The sequence below is a fragment of the Acanthaster planci genome, linkage group LG05 (genome assembly GCF_054643075.1).
Source record: "Acanthaster planci isolate LZ-2023a linkage group LG05, COTS_SCS, whole genome shotgun sequence".
Taxonomy (NCBI): Eukaryota; Metazoa; Echinodermata; class Asteroidea; order Valvatida; family Acanthasteridae; genus Acanthaster; species Acanthaster planci.
In genome coordinates this window covers 4,977,945-4,997,135 of record NC_141781.1, presented here as the reverse complement: position 1 = coordinate 4,997,135, position 19,191 = coordinate 4,977,945, and the positions used below count along the sequence as shown (strand labels likewise).

The 19,191-nt window shown below is 42.8% G+C and overlaps 2 protein-coding genes across 2 annotated transcripts; one reads left to right on the top strand and one right to left on the bottom strand.

The window, feature by feature from the left end:
• The first annotated feature begins 885 nt into the window (after positions 1–885).
• On the top strand, positions 886–12,106 carry LOC110986791 (MAM and LDL-receptor class A domain-containing protein 1-like). Its single transcript, XM_022249000.2, has 13 exons — positions 886–1,036; positions 1,624–1,788; positions 2,412–2,606; positions 3,182–3,325; positions 3,657–3,790; positions 4,728–4,809; positions 5,208–5,363; positions 5,591–5,844; positions 5,955–6,039; positions 6,355–6,471; positions 8,125–8,256; positions 9,398–9,514; positions 11,049–12,106. Exons 1-13 carry the CDS (start codon positions 991–993, stop codon positions 11,294–11,296), a joined length of 1,875 nt encoding a protein of 624 aa, XP_022104692.2. The 5' UTR covers positions 886–990; the 3' UTR covers positions 11,297–12,106.
• Positions 12,107–13,062: 956 nt separating this feature from the next.
• armc6 (armadillo repeat containing 6) lies at positions 13,063–18,577 on the bottom strand. Its single transcript, XM_022249042.2, has 6 exons — positions 18,362–18,577; positions 16,823–17,482; positions 16,348–16,493; positions 15,234–15,365; positions 14,384–14,521; positions 13,063–13,925 (listed from the first exon to the last, which is right to left on the bottom strand). The coding sequence occupies exons 1-6, from the start codon at positions 18,534–18,536 to the stop codon at positions 13,722–13,724; spliced, it is 1,455 nt and encodes a 484-aa protein (XP_022104734.2). The 5' UTR covers positions 18,537–18,577; the 3' UTR covers positions 13,063–13,721.
• Between the last annotated feature and the right edge of the window lie 614 nt (positions 18,578–19,191).

Sequence of the window (19,191 nt, the reverse complement as noted above, 5' to 3'; positions counted from 1 at the left end):
AGATTCCTATAACACAAAATGAAACACTAAAAGAAGAGCAATTTTGTCGCTGTCGTTTTTCATTGTTCAAATGCTGGGCAAGCAACAAATCGTTTCTTGTCCCATTCCTGGTATATGGATATTCTTGCCGGCTATAGGAAATGTCATTCATAATTATTTTGGAAGGCAAGGAACTAGACTGTCTGCTCCATGACAACCTCACCCGACAGTATGGCGTTGTTTATTTGCCGCTTTCTGTTAATGGTTAAAAGGGAAGAAATCGCGGGACCTTTGGTGCCATAACAGGTGAGATAACGACTTACAATGGTGAGCGTAACAGATTGGTAATGGGCAAAGGTACCACACGACTAAGCACTTAGTTACAAGAAGGTATAAATAGATTCTGGGACAAAGAGGCCCACATTAATATAGACAAATTTGCGATGGTGCTTCAGTTATCTCAATTTGTTGCGATTAAAAAATAGTAATACCAGTTTCAACCTTGAATGACGGCTACTAAAAAGTGCACATTAGTGTCACTGGAAGAACAGAAACTCTCTTTGACTTCAGTCAGGCAAAGAGTCTCAACATCATATCTCCACCTCAACCATCACCGCGTCTGATCACATCTCCTGTGGGTTGTCCTTTAACCATCCCATCTCGCTCCATTATTTATAATCCGCTATATTCATTGGCCTTACCTCAACGTCAAACCTAGGGGGAAAGGCCATTTACCCGAACATACACTGGTACTTTGTGAGTATCCTTCAAGAGTCATGAATGCAACTTTGAACTTAATAACCTTACAAAAATGAAGAGAGTCTCAAGTACAAAGAAAAACAAAATTATCATTTTGCTGCCTTATCTCATGAATGTGTTAGTTAATAGAGTTAATACGGAACAGACCGCGGGACAAAGTACAGTAATCGCCGTAATCTTTTATTCAACCCTTCGAATTCGTAGATGAGAAAAAACAATTTACGTGGACACAAAATGTGAGAATATTTCAACATGACGCGATCTGAGGCTGGAATACTGCTAATTTTGGCGCTGAATGGTAAGCTATGTATTTGGGTGTCATTTTAAAGAAAGGACGTAGCCTCGTACGGATGTCGAGACGATATGTGTCGTCAGAACCGTTCACGTTGTGTTCCTTTTGACATCTATCCACGTACCCTTTGATTGCAATTACGTTTTGCGTGTGAACACGCGTGCGCGAGCCTTTGGAGCTCACCCGTGCAAGCACGGGTTAAGATTTTCAACTCTGTATAACAAGAAGAGCTGTGGTGTTAATTGCTCAATTTTGAGATTTTGAAAAGCCAGACGTTTTATTTCACTGTATTTATGAATCTTGTGAGTGGAATGGCTCCGTTAGCAACACCTGAATGCCCCTAAAAAAGGGTTCCAGGTCGACATGTTGTCAATGTTGCTATTGAAATAGGCCCTATTTGTTTGGGGTCTCGAATATTGCTGTCCACACATTTGGTGTACGCTGTGATGCAGTCAGTGAACTACACTGTCCCGATAATCTTCTGCTTAGAAAGCATGCGATTTCTTCCGGAGAAGTTTAGAACACTTTGTGCATAGTTACAGCCTGCGGAGTTCCTGGCTTCTATAGGCAACCTGTGTTTTTTTCCTCTACAGCCGCCGTGGCATCTGGCGGGATGTCTCGCCTGTTCGAGGACTTGCTTCCCTATTACTGCGAGGACTCGGAGGACGTGTACTGCCGACACCGAGGCCTGGCCGACCCGAGGGCGCTACTGCTGAGCGTCCTGCGCAAGCAGGCAGAGTTGCAAGACGCAAACAGTGGTAAGAAACACCAAATAATGGAGATAAATTAAAAGCTCGGACTGAAGAAGGAAACGTCTGGTACATTCTCCTTCCTACGGGATACTTACGACATGAATAGTCTATGACTTATGTGTACAAAACTATATTGAAAATTGTTTTATAATCCACTCGACTGTCTCCACGCATGTTAGATCTTCAAAATATGTGTTGAGCGCAGCTGTTATCTTTTTTGTCTGTTTTCTTTACTTTTTCATCAGCTTCGACGTCAACAAGACACACGGGGAATAGTCATGTAACTTGTCATGCATGTAACAAAATTGTATAGTATGCCTATGGATGCTTATTTTCTAAAAGGCTTTAGACTATAGTGAGGCGATATATCACCTGTCCGGTGGTAGCAAGGTCCCTGTCAACAATAGCATTATACATGCAACACAGTGGCACGTTGCTTGTCCTTATAGGAGCAGATGAAAGCGTCACCATTTTAGAAGCGGTACCACCGTATTCCCTCCGGCAGGAGTGAGGATTCTTTCAGGGATGCGAAATTGGACGGTCGTCAGGTTGTATAAAAAAATCCACTTGTGTGCTTAGGAACAATCTCAGACGATATGTTTTTTTTCTCACTCTCTCTTTTATCCAAGGTTCCATTCCTCAACAGAGTTCGCCAGGAGATCCTATCGTGGTAGACATCGAATGCGACTTCAACCCATCATCTCTCCTACCAATACCGTTTCTATGCGGCTGGAGTGCCGAAAATAATGATGACATCAACTGGGAACCGGGCAGCATTCTTTACAACGGACTCACCGGCGAAGAAGGACCACCGGCACTTACAGGTATATCTGTCTTTCTCTCGGTAGCGCATGCAGCAGGGAGGATGGAGGGCCCTGGGAACAAGCTGTTAAAGCTTTAGCATGGCGCATATCCGTCTGTTGTTTGACCAGAGAGAAGGATGGGCTTTGAATTATTCCCCACTTTTTCGTGGTGAGAAAAAAATTATGTAGAATTTTTCAGACTTCCCGACAACCAAAATGTACTCAATTGCACTCAAAAAGGGAGATCACGTAATAAGGAAAACAATAATAATAGTAAAAATAATAATAATAAATACGCCGATCCTGATGTAAAATTCTGCAGGAATGCCTATTACAGATGTACATCTGTATCATGAACACCGCCCCCTATTAATTTCATCCCACAAAATTCCCTACCCTCAACTCATCCCCATTTTTTCATCACAAATTTACGCCTCTGCGCTTTTGAAGCGGTACAAGTACGTTCCTTTCAAGGGAAGGGTTACTTTACGAACGAAAACAAGTCGCACGATGATGGCAGAAACAATCCACACTTTTGAATAAATTACCAATTTTTCCTTAAAAAATCTTATGCATGCACCTTTACTTATACTTAGCCTATGCTAACTCGATACTTAACACCCGCACCCTGACCACACCAGCAACGGCAAGCCTGTTGACCCCACTAATCGATGGCAGTACCGATGACATCATATTTGCCGTGATTGGATTCCAGTACAACCTTCGAGGTACCCAAGACAGTAAGTTGATGGTGCTCAATCTTAAAACCAACACCTACATACAACAGGCTAATACATACCCACTGTGATATCAAATGAGGATTTAGGAATGACTGCTTAAATTCTTGCATCCACGTGGTATAAAGCTCCATAAATCATACTTGACTGCCCAAGAAAAATCATCATTGCGCGACCTCAAGAAGACAGATGAAATGAGTTTCCAATCGAGTACAGTCCACCATCATGTAGTAGGCACTGCGTTGGTTATGTACATGTAAGGTGGGGGTATAATACACGTGCAGGTGATCGACAAACGAAAAGCGCAAAATTAAAAACAACTCTCATCTGTCAGATTGCAAGCTCGAGTTGAGGTATCTCCGGAAAGATGGCGCTCGTCTAGCTCTCTGGTCTTCAGTAGACGAATTCATAACCGGCCGATGGGTGACGGTGGAGCTCTCTGAAGTCTACCCACCTATACCGTTCCAGGTTGGTTAATGCTATGGAGTAAAACAGCGTCATTTCTATGAACACAAGCCGCACTGTAAAAACTCAGGTGTTAAAATCAACACTTTTGGGTGTTATCAGATGACCACACCATAGGGTGTTACTTTAACACTATTGATGTTACTTTACACACCTATAAGTGTTACAGTGCACTAGAAGGTGTTACAAATAACACCAAACAACACCAAAATTTCAACACCAGTGAAAAGTGTTGGTGTAGTCTTCTGATAACACCGCGGGTGTTAAATTTAACACCCTAGTTTTTGCAGTGTGCTATAATAATTCTAAGTACTAGTGGTTCAGTAGGCTGTACGTATAAACCACACCTGATTGGTTGCATTGCACAATGATGTATTACTTTTAAACCATCAGATAGGTGCTGCAACTTCCTCTTTGCTGTACACAGCACCCACGGTACAGTTGCGGAGTAACAAACATTTTATGCAATTTGGATTCACGGATGAGTAAGGGCGTACTTCGAACCAAGACCAGCGATTGTCACCGATGCTGGTGGCATTCTTCTCCGTTTTTCCCCCAGTTCATGGGAATAAATTTCCCCTTCAATATTAAACGTCCCACCTCGGGAACATATAATATAAACTTTCTTGTATTTTTTCCTAAAATTGTATTCATTCAGAGTGTACCCCAGCCTTGTGATTCCGTGAATATTTAATTTCAAAAGATGCCTGAGCACATTGTTATACAAAAAGGGAGTAACAAGTTATTTTTGGTCCCAGGTCCACCACACGTTCTACACCTTGGATTATCCCAAAGGCAATTCTAAGTGAAAACATCATCTTTTAAGTTCACCTTCCCCTTTGGTCAAATCGAAATTTGCACAGTGCCTGTTACCCAACGCGTATCTTGTTTCGGAGTCTCATTCCCTGCCTCTGTAATTCTCTCCTGCAAAATACTGCAGTTGGCATTTGAAAGTACATTGTCTCCTGGTGCAACGACTAAGCCTTTTGCTGCCGTTGACGACGTTAAGTTACAGGTCGGAGGTAGGCGTTTTTTCTTGTCAACGGCCTTTACCATTTTATTTGAATACGAGGTAAATGTGTTCAAACGGGGAAAAGAATCACGTTGCACAGAAACGACACACTCAAACATAGTTGCCAAAGCATGCTATCGCGTGACAGTACCGTTAAATATGACCCTTAGTCAAACTTGCAAAAACTATTGAAAGTGAAGTCCAAAATGAGCTTAAGAGAGAACAAACCCTTCTTGATATCGGTAAGAAGTATTGAAGCAATACAATCTCCTGGCAAGGTTATATAATTCAACTTTACTTGGAATAATGGATCTTTCATCGAGTCAGTGTAACATATTTAGACATCCCTGCCCCCCAGGTTCGGCACATTATTCACCCCGTAATTATCGACCTGCTTCGTTCACATAGCCCTACCCCTTGTCTACGACTGTGAGGGAGGCACTTTGTTCGCAGACACCTGTGGCTTTTTCGACGTAGATGGCAGATGGTCGCGTTGGTCTGGATTCAATGCATCGGCCGAGGGCAAAGGCCCAAAAATTGACCACACGCTGGGCACAAGTTCCGGTACAGCAATGAAATCTTTCTGAGGATAGATCAAGGCCTTGTTAAAGTCCTTTTTGGAATAAAATAGAGTGCAGTGAATCTAACGTTACAAGAACATAAAAGCAAGAACCTCGATAAAGTAATTACTGTTATGTTGAATCTGATAATATAGGTGAAATTTTACATTTTGGATTTTGAAATTTGTTTGCACGACGAACAAACCTAAAGAAAAGTCATTCATATTTCAGGTCACTTTTTGACCAACGTAAACACCCGATTTTCTGACGGTGAAGCACGGCTGAGGACACCCTATTACTATCGATGGAGCAGTGAAGCGACATGCACGCTTCGACTTTACTATCATGCTAAGACATCCGGGGACATGGGGGTCTCAGTCAGCGACGAGTCTGGGAGAGAAGACGTGTTTCCCGTCCCGTTGGATTACACAGAAACGTGGGTGGAACATGACATTGATCTGACTTCAGTCATTGGGAAATATCGTGTAAGTTTACATACACATTTTTGGCACTTTTTCATCACAGTTGATGACTGTATCCAATAAAAGGACCAGTTGCTGACGATTTAATGAATGCTCGCGGCATTGTTTTACAGATCACAATTAACGTTACCACATCCACTGGCGATGATAATTACATTGCAATAGATGATGTCCAGTTTCTGGAGGACGAATGTCGAGGTGAGAATTTTTGATATTATTGGTTTGTTCATGTCTGTTTTTAAACTGTCTCTCTGTTTTGTTGAAACAATTTGAGGTAGTGTTTCGCCTCAGCCCGATCGTCCTTTGCAAACTGGTTTCTAAACAGCCTACTGCACGTTAGATGAATAAAGAAAAGTCAGTGTTACTGCAAACTTTGCAAAAAAATAATTGTAAAATATAAAATTAACATATCTCGACCAAATTTTCCAGACTTTTGGGGGTCTTTGGTAAAGAGCGTCTCTACGATTTCATGGCCGTTTCATATTATTTTCGTTATTGAACATTAATTCACAGGTAGGAGGTTTTGTTCCAGTTATCCATGTCTAAATAATGGCATCTGCTGGCAAACCTCGCCCGAAGACTTCAGATGTAATTGTACAAAGGAATTCGAAGGCTTTGACTGCAGTATCAGTAAGTGGTGCATCCACTGATCTCACAATCCAACCCGTCAACTCAACCCAACTCCATGCAGTATCAGTAAGTGATGCATCCACTGACATCACAAATCCAACCCCGTCAACTCAACCCAACTCCTTGCAGTATCAGTAAGTGGTGCATCCACTGATCTCACAAATCTAACCCCGTCAACTCAACCCAGCTCCATGCAGTATCAAAGTGATACATCCACTGATCTCACAATCCAACCCCGTCAACTCAACCCAACTCCATGTAGTATCAGCAAGTGGTGCATCCACTGATCTCACAAATCCAACCCCGTCAACTCAACCCAACTCCATGTAGTATCAGCAAGTGGTGCATCCACTGATCTCACAAATCCAACCCCGTCAACTCAACCCAACTCCATGCAGTATCAGTAAGTGATGCATCCACTGACATCACAAATCCAACCCCGTCAACTCAACCCAACTCCATGCAGTATCAGTAAGTGGTGCATCCACTGATCTCACAATCCAACCCGTCAACTCAACCCAACTCCATGCAGTATCAGTAAGTGATGCATCCACTGACATCACAAATCCAACCCCGTCAACTCAACCCAACTCCATGCAGTATCAGTAAGTGATGCATCCACTGACATCACAAATCCAACCCCGTCAACTCAACCCAACTTCATGCAGTATCAGTAAGTGATGCATCCACTGACATCACAAATCCAACCCCGTCAACTCAACCCAACTCCATGTAGTATCAGTAAGTGGTGCATCCACTGATCTCACAATCCAACCCGTCAACTCAACCCAACTCCATGCAGTATCAGTAAGTGGCGCATCCTCTGATCTCACAAATCCAACCCCGTCAACTCAACCCAACTCCATGCAGTATCAGTAAGTGGTGCATCCACTGATCTCACAATCCAACCCGTCAACTCAACCCAACTCCATGCAGTATCAGTAAGTGATGCACCCACTGACATCACAAATCCAACCCCGTCAACTCAACCCAACTCCATGCAGTATCAGTAAGTGGTGCATCCACTGATCTCACAATCCAACCCCGTCAACTCAACCCAACTTCATGCAGTATCGGTAAGTGATACATCCACTGATCTCACAAATCTAACCCCGTCAACTCAACCCAGCTCCATGCAGTATCAAAGTGATACATTCACTGATCTCACAAATCCAACCCCGTCAATACAACGCAACTCCACGCATCAACCTTCCAAGCCCAACCATCTGACAATTAAAAACCCCAACCCATCCCGAGCCAACCCGACACAAACCAGCCCAGCCCAACTCAACCCACGGCAGCCCAACTCATTCACACCCAAACCACCAAAATTACAACACCTCCAGTCCAGCCTCATTTATTTATAAATAAGATATGAGCGCGCCTCTCTAGAGAAGCTTAATCACACGGCATATTTTGTCAAATGGCGTTTTGTCACTGCCAGTAATTTTTCTGTGATTATCTTCGTAAGATTTTAATGGAAAGTATGAGCAGCGCAGAAGCTTAATATCGAGATATACGAATAACAACTTCTCCTCTATACCGGGGTTTTTTTCACAGTTTTGCTACCAACCTTCTCCAGTTTGAAAATTTTTGCCAAGCTTGAAATCGATATTTTCTATATTTCCTCCTTTTTCAATCCTATGTTTTAAGATGTGGACGAGTGTAGCCGTGACCCCACACTGTGCGCCTATGACTCTGATAGAATCTGCCAAGATGCTTCGCCGGGTTACCAATGTGTCTGTAAGCCGGGAACCATGGAATACAACGGCAAGTGCATTGAAGGTAAGGCAATGTCGGCATTGATTCTAGCCGTGATTTACGCGAACAGAACTCAAGTCCGGCAGCTTACGTAATTACCGCCGCTAATAATACTTTGCAGCTGTAATTTGCAGATTGTAATACAGGCGAATAGTGCACCTCCAAACGCGCATTAGGTCGACAGATTTCGCGCGTTGTGATTGGCCAACGCGTTGCAGACTCTTGAAGGCGCACTGTTGTGAAACGCCCGTATTCAACAACCAAAATTAGAAGCCATATTACTGCAGTGGCACGACGCTCGTAGACAGGTTGTACGCGCGCGTTACATGCCTCTTTGACCAACAGCTAGGGTGTCGTGATTTGCCAAATACACGCGCGCGTCAAGCTCAACAACGTGCAAGTGCATGTGGTGTCACCCCAGTTATGGCGTCAAATCAGCTCATTCGCTCTTTGCATGCTGCCACTATAGGCATGTAGAGCCTCGAACTGGCAGCTTTACATAATAAATATAGCCAGTTCAGTGACCACCGTGTGTAGTGTTGCTTAGTAATTTTACGCGTGCTGCCTCAGCTCTTATAGGCCTATCACATGATTGGATAATATTTGAAAAGCTACGTTGACGCGATTCTGACGCAATTGTATAAGCTGCCAATAAGCTCCAGGCTCTGCATACCTATGGCAGCAGCGTGCAGAGCGAATATGGAAATTTCTCTGAAATCCCGTCTACAATCAAGTTTACTTATAACTGCATCTTAGTGACTTCAACTTCCAGTATTTTACAATTTACATAAGTAAATAAAAAACAGTAATGTTTATATCGCTTGAAAAAAGAGAATATATTGTTGTATATATATGTATTACAGATTGATGATCTTTAAAATGTTAAATAAGGTGGAAACTGCTCCTCCTAAATTGTGGTAGAGGACCACTATCTCCCAGTAGTGTTTCATGTTTCCGTTTCAAAAACAGTTCAAATAAAGGTACTATGAAGTAATGGTTTTATCTTGTAGGATTCGTCTCCAGATAGGCCTACTTATTCCCCAACACTGGAAAGTACATTATTTTGACAACCTAACGAATTAAACTGACATACAGTCTTATAATACACATCGGGCAGGGACAAAACTCCAAAGTAAATTACCCTGTCACTGTCTCATCGTCACAGCTTGTACCGAAACCACATGCACCAGAAAATACGAAGTCTGTCTCCAGAACGACAATGCGTTTTCCTGCCAGTGTCAGTATGGCTATGTGGAGTCTGGTGACGGGGAGTGCATCAGAGGCAAGTAATCATTGTTTCCACATGGGCCTTTCTTAATATTTATGCTGTCGGAGAGCATGGCGAAGCATTGTTCAGTGCCATGTTGTATAAATCACGAACGAAGATCATCGCCAGAAATTAGCTTTCATCGACTTCCAAAGAACAGGATCCTCCGGAAATCGTGGATTATTAAGATCAAACGGACGAGGGCCACTGTTCAAGATAGATTGTGACTTCTGAAACGACTTCTTCTTTAATAAGATGTTCATATAAAAATCGTAATCACTGGTCCCAAACCGTACACTTTATTGCAACTTGGTACAGTTCGATTGATCCGGTCTTTCCTTCCTCCATGATTAATCGCGCTCAGCATGATGAAATGACGTCTGTAATTTACAAATTAGCATCTATAGAATTCTGAACTTGGAAAGGAAATAGCCCGGTCATTAAAGGTAACCCACTAAATGACAAAAATGTCTTCAACCTGCTCGATCGTGGCGTCAACCGGCCGTTTAGGCTCAGGCATGAACGGTGTATGCATGCAACGTCAACAAAAAGTCCCAGATAAAATCTCGCAAGGCCTAATAATCTGCTTACTCTTCAGATTATGAATGTAGGCCGTCTAAAAAATACTTGACGCCTTTATCAAGCTGTTGCTCTCCACTGCTTCTGGAGCCCTTTTTGGCGTAATCCTCCACAAACCCGACGGTTATCTCGGGAACCACGGAAAGATCTCTTCCATTTACAGCCATCGCGACACGCGAGTGCCCTGCAGCCTCGTTCTCAGTTACCGTGAATAAAATTTGCATAAATATTAAGAAAGGCCTAGGCCTATAGGAGAGTCGGGAATCCAACACCGTCATAATTGTCCTGGATAACATCTAAAGTTTAAACGAATATTCCTCATGCAGACCACATGGCCAAAGACTGGATTACCTGTCTCACAGCCAGAACGCTGAACTTACGACAGTACACCTTGAAATTAGTAACAAGTCAGAAGGGTGTTTTCAAAATAGGAGACCTAAAGGGGGGGATACGAAATAAAATTATCCACTGTCAATACAAATTCAAAGATCAAGTGTGTTTGTTGAATTCTTTCAAATCTGGGATTTTTACGTTGTAAAAACGAACGCGTCCATTCGACTGGGATTTTGGATTAGAAGGAAAACTCCAGAAGGCCCCCTTTATAAGATCCTTACAGAGCCTCGGAGTAAAATTCAGGGGAAAAAATGAAAAGATTTCTACACTACAATTACATTTATGTTCATTTTTACCCATCCTTAGTCAGAAAGAAGCACGACACTATAGGCCTAGGGGACTACTCTTCACTGAAAACAATACTTTTTATAGCCTTTGAATTTCAGACCTCCAGAACTTGACATGCTTGGGTTTAGGGCCGAATGGCAGTCTCATCAAAGCCGTATTAGGTCAACTTCAAATGTAACCGAATGTGCCGCTGCTGCAGTTGCTTTTTCAGCGGCAACTCGTTTCATTTACAGGCAAACCGTTCTTGTTATCCTGGCATTAACAGCGGAGGGTCTCTGAATTCTTACAGATAAATCCGAGGTGAAATCTGGCGTGGCCCCGTACACGTCCAGGGTCATCCTGGGTACCTACCTCGGGGGAAGCCTGCTGGCCGTCGTGGTGGCTGCTCTGGTCGTGGTCTCGTACTTTGCACTTTGCGATGAGGACGAAGACGGCGACGAATGGAAACCAGACCGTGTCGAAGCCAACCGCAGCAAGGAGGCGGACGCACCATACGTCTCAGGCCCGGGAGAGCCCGCCACTAGCAGGGGCCAATGAAAACTAACAGCAAGGCTGGCCTACCTTTTAGCTTCGCTTACCGTGGCATTCTTCGTTCAGGGGTCAGTGAATACATTTGTCTTACGACTTACGGGGTTTTAGAACTGGTTTTAAGTAGCCCCGTGCTTTGGACAATGCTCAGGAATGCATCATTTCACAACTGAACATTTCAGGCTTTTATGCTCATTTGGTCATCGAGAGTTTAGCCATGCCTAAAGTTGCGCTCACACTATTAGTTTGGAATTTCCGGTGTCCACCTTGTACCTGATATTATGCATGTTTATGAACACATTCTTCCAAGCTCCATATTATCGATACATCAGTGTCTTCGAAAAGGAAATGCGCACCACTTCTCCACTGGTAATCTCGTCACAAATTGCGCACAACAAATTGCTGTATTGTAATGTCACTTGAACCATGTAAATACATTAAGGTCGAATATCGAGAAGTATAAAAGCTGCCCTTTTCCTTTTCAGTAGGCCTACACAACATTTATACTACTGTCGATTGGAATGTTATTGTACATGTTATTGTAACGAATCAAATATTTGTCAGTGTTAACAAGAGACAATTACTGTAATTAGTACGGTATATATTGCTGAACTGCAGTCTGTTTGAATTCAAAATCGAAAAAAAAAGCTTTAATGATAGTGTAGGAGTTGGAAAAGTATAATATTTATATCATATTTCTTTATTATGTGATTATTTTATGTTATGTATTTGTACTTTACAGTGTTATAACTGAATGTATTGACCCCTTGTGAAAAATTATTTGGTTACCTAAGAAAAACAAAGCTACATGTTCATGTATGATTGATTTTATTTCTGTTATCATTTAGTTGTTTTGCGTTTCGTATTTTTTTCATTGGACACCGGGCTAACGTGTCCTTTACATTAAATCAAAACACCAATATCGAATATATGGCATGCCCTTACGACAGACTCAGTCCTGGGTTCGAGTCCCACCAGAGTACGCTTGTGGTTTTTTCACAAGCCTTCAGGGGCAAACCGCACACAGTGTTATAATACACGTCGGGCAGGGCAAAAAAATCCAAAATTAATTTACATCTCCCCGGCGCTAATCCATCCTCCGAAAATAGTACAACAGACTCCTAATCCACTTTGCCCAATGTTATCTCTGTTATTTGGGACATTCTTAAATAAAACCATCTCAGATGTAACCATTTTAGGTTCGCACAGCTTCATGCAAACAAGCGAGGCAACCATCTCTGCTCTCGGAACTCCTTGTATCCTGACCTACAAAGGCCAGCAGGGTCAACCGACTTCCCACTTTCCCAAGGTCAACAACCAGCTGCTGGGAGCAAATCAGCGATGAGGTGGTGCAAGGGGAGGGGGTCAGGTCCCCCAAGAGGGTTTCAATTTATAGGAGCCTCCATATGAAGGTTGGAAGACTATTAAAAACTAAGCCATGTAGTGGTCAAAACAAAATGATTAAATGGCTTCACCGAGTAGTAAACCCCCCCCCCCAAAAAAAACCCCAAAATTCTCCAAACCCGGTACCGGCGCAAAAATCCCGGATCCGCCCAAGTTCGACGAACCCTCTGATTAGGATGAGTAACAAATGCTAACCATTAGGCAACCACCACCCTGCAGCAGTGTACATTGACGACAAAGGATATCAACTTTTGCATTCTTTTCAGTCTCTCCTAACCAACAATGGGACGCGGTCTTGTGATGGGGGGGGTCTTCCAACCCTCCTTTATGCCACGCAGGTGGGGAAAGACTTCGATACAGGACACCAAACGTGGAATGCACAAATCTGCATGCTTTATGATACACTCATCAAACAATGCAATCCATCACACAATGGAATTGTACTCATGCAGCATTAAACACTCAAGCAAATTATATACACAAATAAAAGTACAGGTATATTTTGTTCTCAGATATCGGCGTCGGCATGCATCGGCATAGGCGTTGTACACAATTTCGTTCTCAAGCTCATTTGCTCTGACAAGTGTCAACCGAAATCAGCACTGGAACCCAAAGTCACGCTGCATGTCCGGTCAATCTCTCCCACATTGTCTTACACTTTTGTGGGAATTAAGGGCGGTGTCTGACACGGATAAAAACCACAAGGGTGCATTAAAAAGAGGCTGAGACAAGCTATCATGTGATAGGGATTCAGGAAATTAATATTTTTAGGGGGGCGTAACCTGTTTGTATATGAATGATCACGAGCTATACGAATGAGCACAAAGGAAGGAGAGTTGGCCGTTCCATTTCAAGTATTGTGGTCTCTATGTCCTATCCTATGTTTATATTGGCAATTCATACTTTTCTTTAAAAAAAAAGTCTTGCGCCTTCAGTTGGATGTTTGGCAAATGTTGACAGGTCCGGGAAGTCTGGAATGGAGATACCAGTTGGTCTTGTACCAATATTGATGCCAGGACACCAGCCCTTCTCACCTCATCAGTGGGTTCTTCTCTCCTTTCCAGAGCTCCTTTAGCTCCACCTCACAGCCCAGGTCTCGTAGGGCTGCCTTGGCCTCATCCTCACAGAATGCCCGGGCCTTCTGGATCAAGGGCTCGGCCTCCAGGGCCAGGATGGTTGGGCAGTACTCGCGGGAACGTGCCACCAGGTTGCGGAGAGCCATGCAGGCGTGTTTCTGGAGTTTAGATAGGAGGAAAAAAAAGAGGCATAGAGTTGTCTAGCTTGCCAAAAGCTCTGAAATCAGAATGCTTCACAATTTCCAAACCTTTCACATTGAACTACTCTGGAACATCATAGTCTTATCCAGGATCTTCCATTCGGCATACTGCCTGCCGTTAACAACCTTCAAGTCACCACTTCAACTTTGATATTTCTTTACTCCCATGTACATCAATCCAGCTGATCTGCAAATATAACCCTCTGCCTGAATACTGGCTCTGTGGGAAATAAAGAACAGCTATAATCCATGGGAAACAGTCTGTATCACACCATCACAAGATTCGTGTTATAAACACTAACGGGGCTTTCGGCAAGGTAAAGGGAACATATGGACGCTTGAGTTTTGTGAGGATCCGATAATAAATTCTTCCAAATTCCATTTAATTTTGGTTTTTTGTAGCTTACGCTACAGACCTGTGTCGCTGCTTCCGTTGGGTGTATCTGCATGGCTTGTATGATGACAGGCGCAGTGCCAGCCTCTATGGCTATCTTAGCATGGCTGGGATTCCTCAGCGTTATGGCTGCAATGGCTCCAAAGCCAGCCTCGCAAACCTGTGAAGAATTAGTGAATGATCAAGGCCATTAACCCTAACCCCCAAAGGGTTGCTGGCCCTAACCTTCCCCATTCACACAAAGTTTAATACCCACATGGGACTTTGTGCACATAGGCTGTTGGACTCCAATGCCAAACCCAATGCAAAAGCCAGCTGTCTGGGCCTACCAGACCTATCCCTACAGAATTAAACACTTTACTACTGTTTAATTCTGTGTGGTTGGGGAAGGTTAGGGTTAAACCCGGAAGCAGGATGAGGTTTGAATGAATTCGTTTAAAATGCATTAAATGTGCTGTACGTGAAAACAGGCCCATTTGAATAATGTAGTGAAGTGATTTTACTAGCCAGTTGTTGAAAAATACATTGCATTGTGGTCTACCCTATAAAAAAACTAAAACTATCCAGTGGACGCTTTGTGATAATTTGTTCATTTTCCTTAGGTGAGCATGACTCATAGATACTAATACCATTTTGTTGGACGTCTTGCTTCCAGGAGCAGTGGTCGTTCTTAAAAAACTTGGATTTATCAGGCAAAAAGTAATCAAAAATGTTCCCTCAAGAGCCCCCTTGTGCAGGTTCAAGGATCACAAATTTTATTTTCCATCATCACAAATAAATTTGAACACTCAGTCTGTCAGCTCAGGGTGTTAGCTTCAACAGCACCTCCATGTAAGCAATAGTCTCTCACACCACACCATTGCCCTACTCACCCCAGGCTGTTTGATGTGCTGACTGACCGCTTGGATGATGATGGAGGCCCCACCTGCATTGACAATGGCTACCTTGACCTGGTCATTACCAGCAATGGCCTTCAGCATGGCCAGAACGTGCTTCACGACAACCTGCATGGAAGGCATACTGCTTTTTACAACCACAATTTTTCTCCAACTCGTCATAACTGCCAGAAATTCTTTCAGGGGACATCATTCATAATAATGATATTTCAGGGGTGAGATTGACCAATGATAAAAATAGCTGAAAACAGCTGAAAACTAGCATGAAGATGCTGAACTGTGAAAATCTCCTATACTTTTGTACACAGCCAGTGAAGAAAAAAAGCTGAAATCCAAGACACAAAAAGCTGAAATCAGCTCAAACTCTGAGAAATCTCACCCCTCGTAGTTTAGCCCTCCTCACCCTCGAACCTTGAACTGGGTTACAGTTGAGTCTTCTGAAATTGTGGACAGCCTTAAAAGGCACAGGGCTGTGCTGAATATCCACATATCCACAATATACAATCAATTATCGAGTATTCGAATATTATTTTCCGAATGTGAATATTCAAATGCAAAATTCATGAAAAGGGACGGGGAATTTCCTGTGTTTTAAATGAGAAAAATTGCACCATGGAGGCTTGTTTCAAGCAGTTTCAAATGAAAAACGATTCAAAACGCAAATTATTCATTACACAATTTAATAGGAACAGAAATTTTGAACAGGGCAAGGAGTATTGTTCATCTCTTAATCTTGCTAAATCATGGCTGGAGATACTCCTAGATGTAAGAAGCTATTATAGTGATCATAATGTACAATAGTGTGCATTTATTACAACTGATTTTGTATGTGGTTTATTCCTCAACACTCTGCCAGTTGGTATAACTGAATATTCGGATATTCGATAGAATTGAACGTCAAACATTCGACTAGTGAATTATTCGAATTGACTCAGCCTTAAAAAGGCATACATATACATGTGCATGTTAACACTTCTAAGTGTAAAGAACAACTCTCTACAAAAAAATATGCGAAAGTCCCTCGTTACTCCCTGAAGAACAGTGGTATTTCTTGGCATGTCACGCCAAGTTGGCAAAGAGGCAAGTGTACCTGACTCTCCATGTTGTCATTCAACACCTGAAGCACGAGCTTCAAGCCACCCAGATCAACAATCTCTTGACAGAACTCATTGCGTACGGCTAGTCGGCTTAGTGTCAGACACAGATCACCGGCAAGAGATGGATCGTCTACATGAGCTGGTCGAGGGAAGAAACAGTGAAGAAACACCACTATTAGAAAACAAAGTGATCACTTCAGACTACTCTAGTAAACATACAGTACCTATGAAAGAGTAGAAAATTTTCAGGTATAGTTTAAATGACCAGTCTGATTAAGTGCAGGATCGTCTTGGAAATTTCAGTTTGAAATTAGAAACAGTACTTTAACTTTGCCTATATTAAATTTTAGTTTATATATTATACAGTGAAACAATATTTAATAATTTGATACTTCTCTAGGAAAAGACTCCTGCTCCTATAGAATTACACAGAATCAAATATCAGCAGGTGTAGTTCGTAAGGCTTACCCGTTAGTGTGCCAAGTATCACTTTCATGGCTCCTGCTTCCACGATCATCTTAGCATGGTCATGAGCTTTTCCAAAGGGAACCCTGATGTCATCATCCACCGTCAAGATTCTCAATGCTCCACATGCCTCCTTGATGGCAGCGGCAGTCGGACAGTTTTCAAGAGTCTGGATCAGCAATGGTATGAGCTCAGCTTTGACGAAGGCTCTCCGATTGATCTCGTGCATGGTGCACGTTAAGCGTATAGTTCTGATGCAGGATGCGGCAATCTTCTCCGAGGTGACGTTTTCCCGCAGGATGTCACAAAGCATCTGACCATCCGCCCCCTGGATCAAGTCGGGCTGGCCGTTCAGGAGAGCTGCCATGCCGTCTAGAGCTGCCAACAGCATGCCCTCGTCCTTCAGATACTTCTGCACCAGGAACTTCAGGGTAGGGTAAGCATTGTTACTGGCAGCTGCGATGCGATGTGAGATATCCACACCACACTCCAAGGAAAACTTTGCCAGGGATGCTTTGACCGATTCCTTGTCGGTGACTACCCCTTGTAGCACCTGGTGGAGTTGGTCCAAGGCTTCAAGAACAGGATGTCTTGCTGCATGTGCTACATCCCCTTCACCACCAACTGCCGGAACTGTCTTGAGAATGTTAACTAGATTAACACCTAAGAGGAATTAAAAATGACATGATCCATACAGAAAATGAACCTACTTTTTTTTTCTCATTTTGAAATTTGTTTTCACCTTAGTTATATCGCCTACAGTGAGTGAAATCACTGGCAGTAGTACCAACTACATATACACAGCAGTGTAACTGAGGGGGAACTGCAGGTGGGGGACGGGGCCACTGAGGTACGTATGTGCACAGCAGACGCACATGTACATGTATAGTACCCCTAGACTCCCACCCTTGAGATTTTCAATGTACACAGCCTATGACATGAGCAAGCCACAGACAGTTTGCTTTTAGTGCCCCCATGAAAATGATGAAAAAACTACATACAAACATGTATGAGCATCCCTGGCATCCCACACAATCCTTACACTGCAATACAGTCACCATCTTTACCACATGTGCCAATGGGCTCTTCCAAAATTTTGGCAGCAGTTTAGATTCTTAACATGGAACAGCCGTCGAGACGATGAGGGGTCAAGTGACTTAATGTTCAACGATCTTATTTTAAAGATGGCGACTGTGAGAGCGAGTCCGTGAGATCGAATGGGTGAAGGCAAAAAGACTGGAAAATACCACAACAACATGAGTGAAATCATTCAGCGCTAAGAAAGTGTGTGCGAAAGAAATTGCGCCCACGATGATAAGTGGGTGCGCCGAAAATGTTCAGTACGCCGACACAAAATTGCGTATACGGATGTGTGGCTAAGGATGGAGCGGGAGTGAGAGTCCGTGCTACACTAGCACCTGATTAGTGATGCTGGGGCTAGTTATATGTCATGCCCCACGGAGCTACACGTAGTACTAGTACTACTAGTACTACTAGTATTAAATTCATGAAAATGTTCGTCTGAAAACTGGGCCACACTACCTTGCGATTCAAACTGCTCGATGGCTTCTCTAAGCGCTTCCTCGGGCGACATCTCAAATTCTTCGATATTTTCTTTCACAACTGCATCAAAGGTTTCTTGGGTAATTCGCTTAGAGGCCATTATTCGCTTTTTTAACGACCCGAACTTCCGGCCGAAATGACAGCTCAAACACATGTAACGATCATGACGTTGTTTCACATTGGCAACCGCAAACAGTGCCACCAAGAGCCTTTATAAGAGGGCGACCTCTATGGTTGCAAATACGTTATGACAGCAGCAATTATGTACATGTACATTGTACTTGTAGTTTCAAAGGAGGAAGCAATCTCGCCTCTATTGCTTGTCCTTCAGAAAAATTGCTGCAGTCAGTCCCAAACAAAAAGAACTCTACAAAATATCAGTATCAGTTTATAGTTGATAAAATAGAAAACTTTTCAAGACGGCAATAACATTTTTTTAAAATCTTTTGAACAGTCGGAGTAAAACAGTGCAAAAAAGACCAGCATACTTAGAGGGCAATGATTGTTTTCCAAACATAAACTGTTTTCTTTATAAATATCCTCCAAAGTCTTTTTATATTAAAAAATATACATTGTGAAGTCAATCGGTGTTTGGAAAGGCGAACTTCACTTGGACAATCAGCGAATGGAGACTCGCATGCATACAGAAGCGTATGAGGGCCACTTGCGGCGAGATAGTAACCCGGATTTTTTTTTTTTGCATGTGGCCCTTATACGCTTCCGTACGTGTACTATGGTATTGGGGAAAATCCCTTTCTTTCATTAATGGCAAACAAATTTAATGTCATAGACAGCCGGGTATTTCGTGT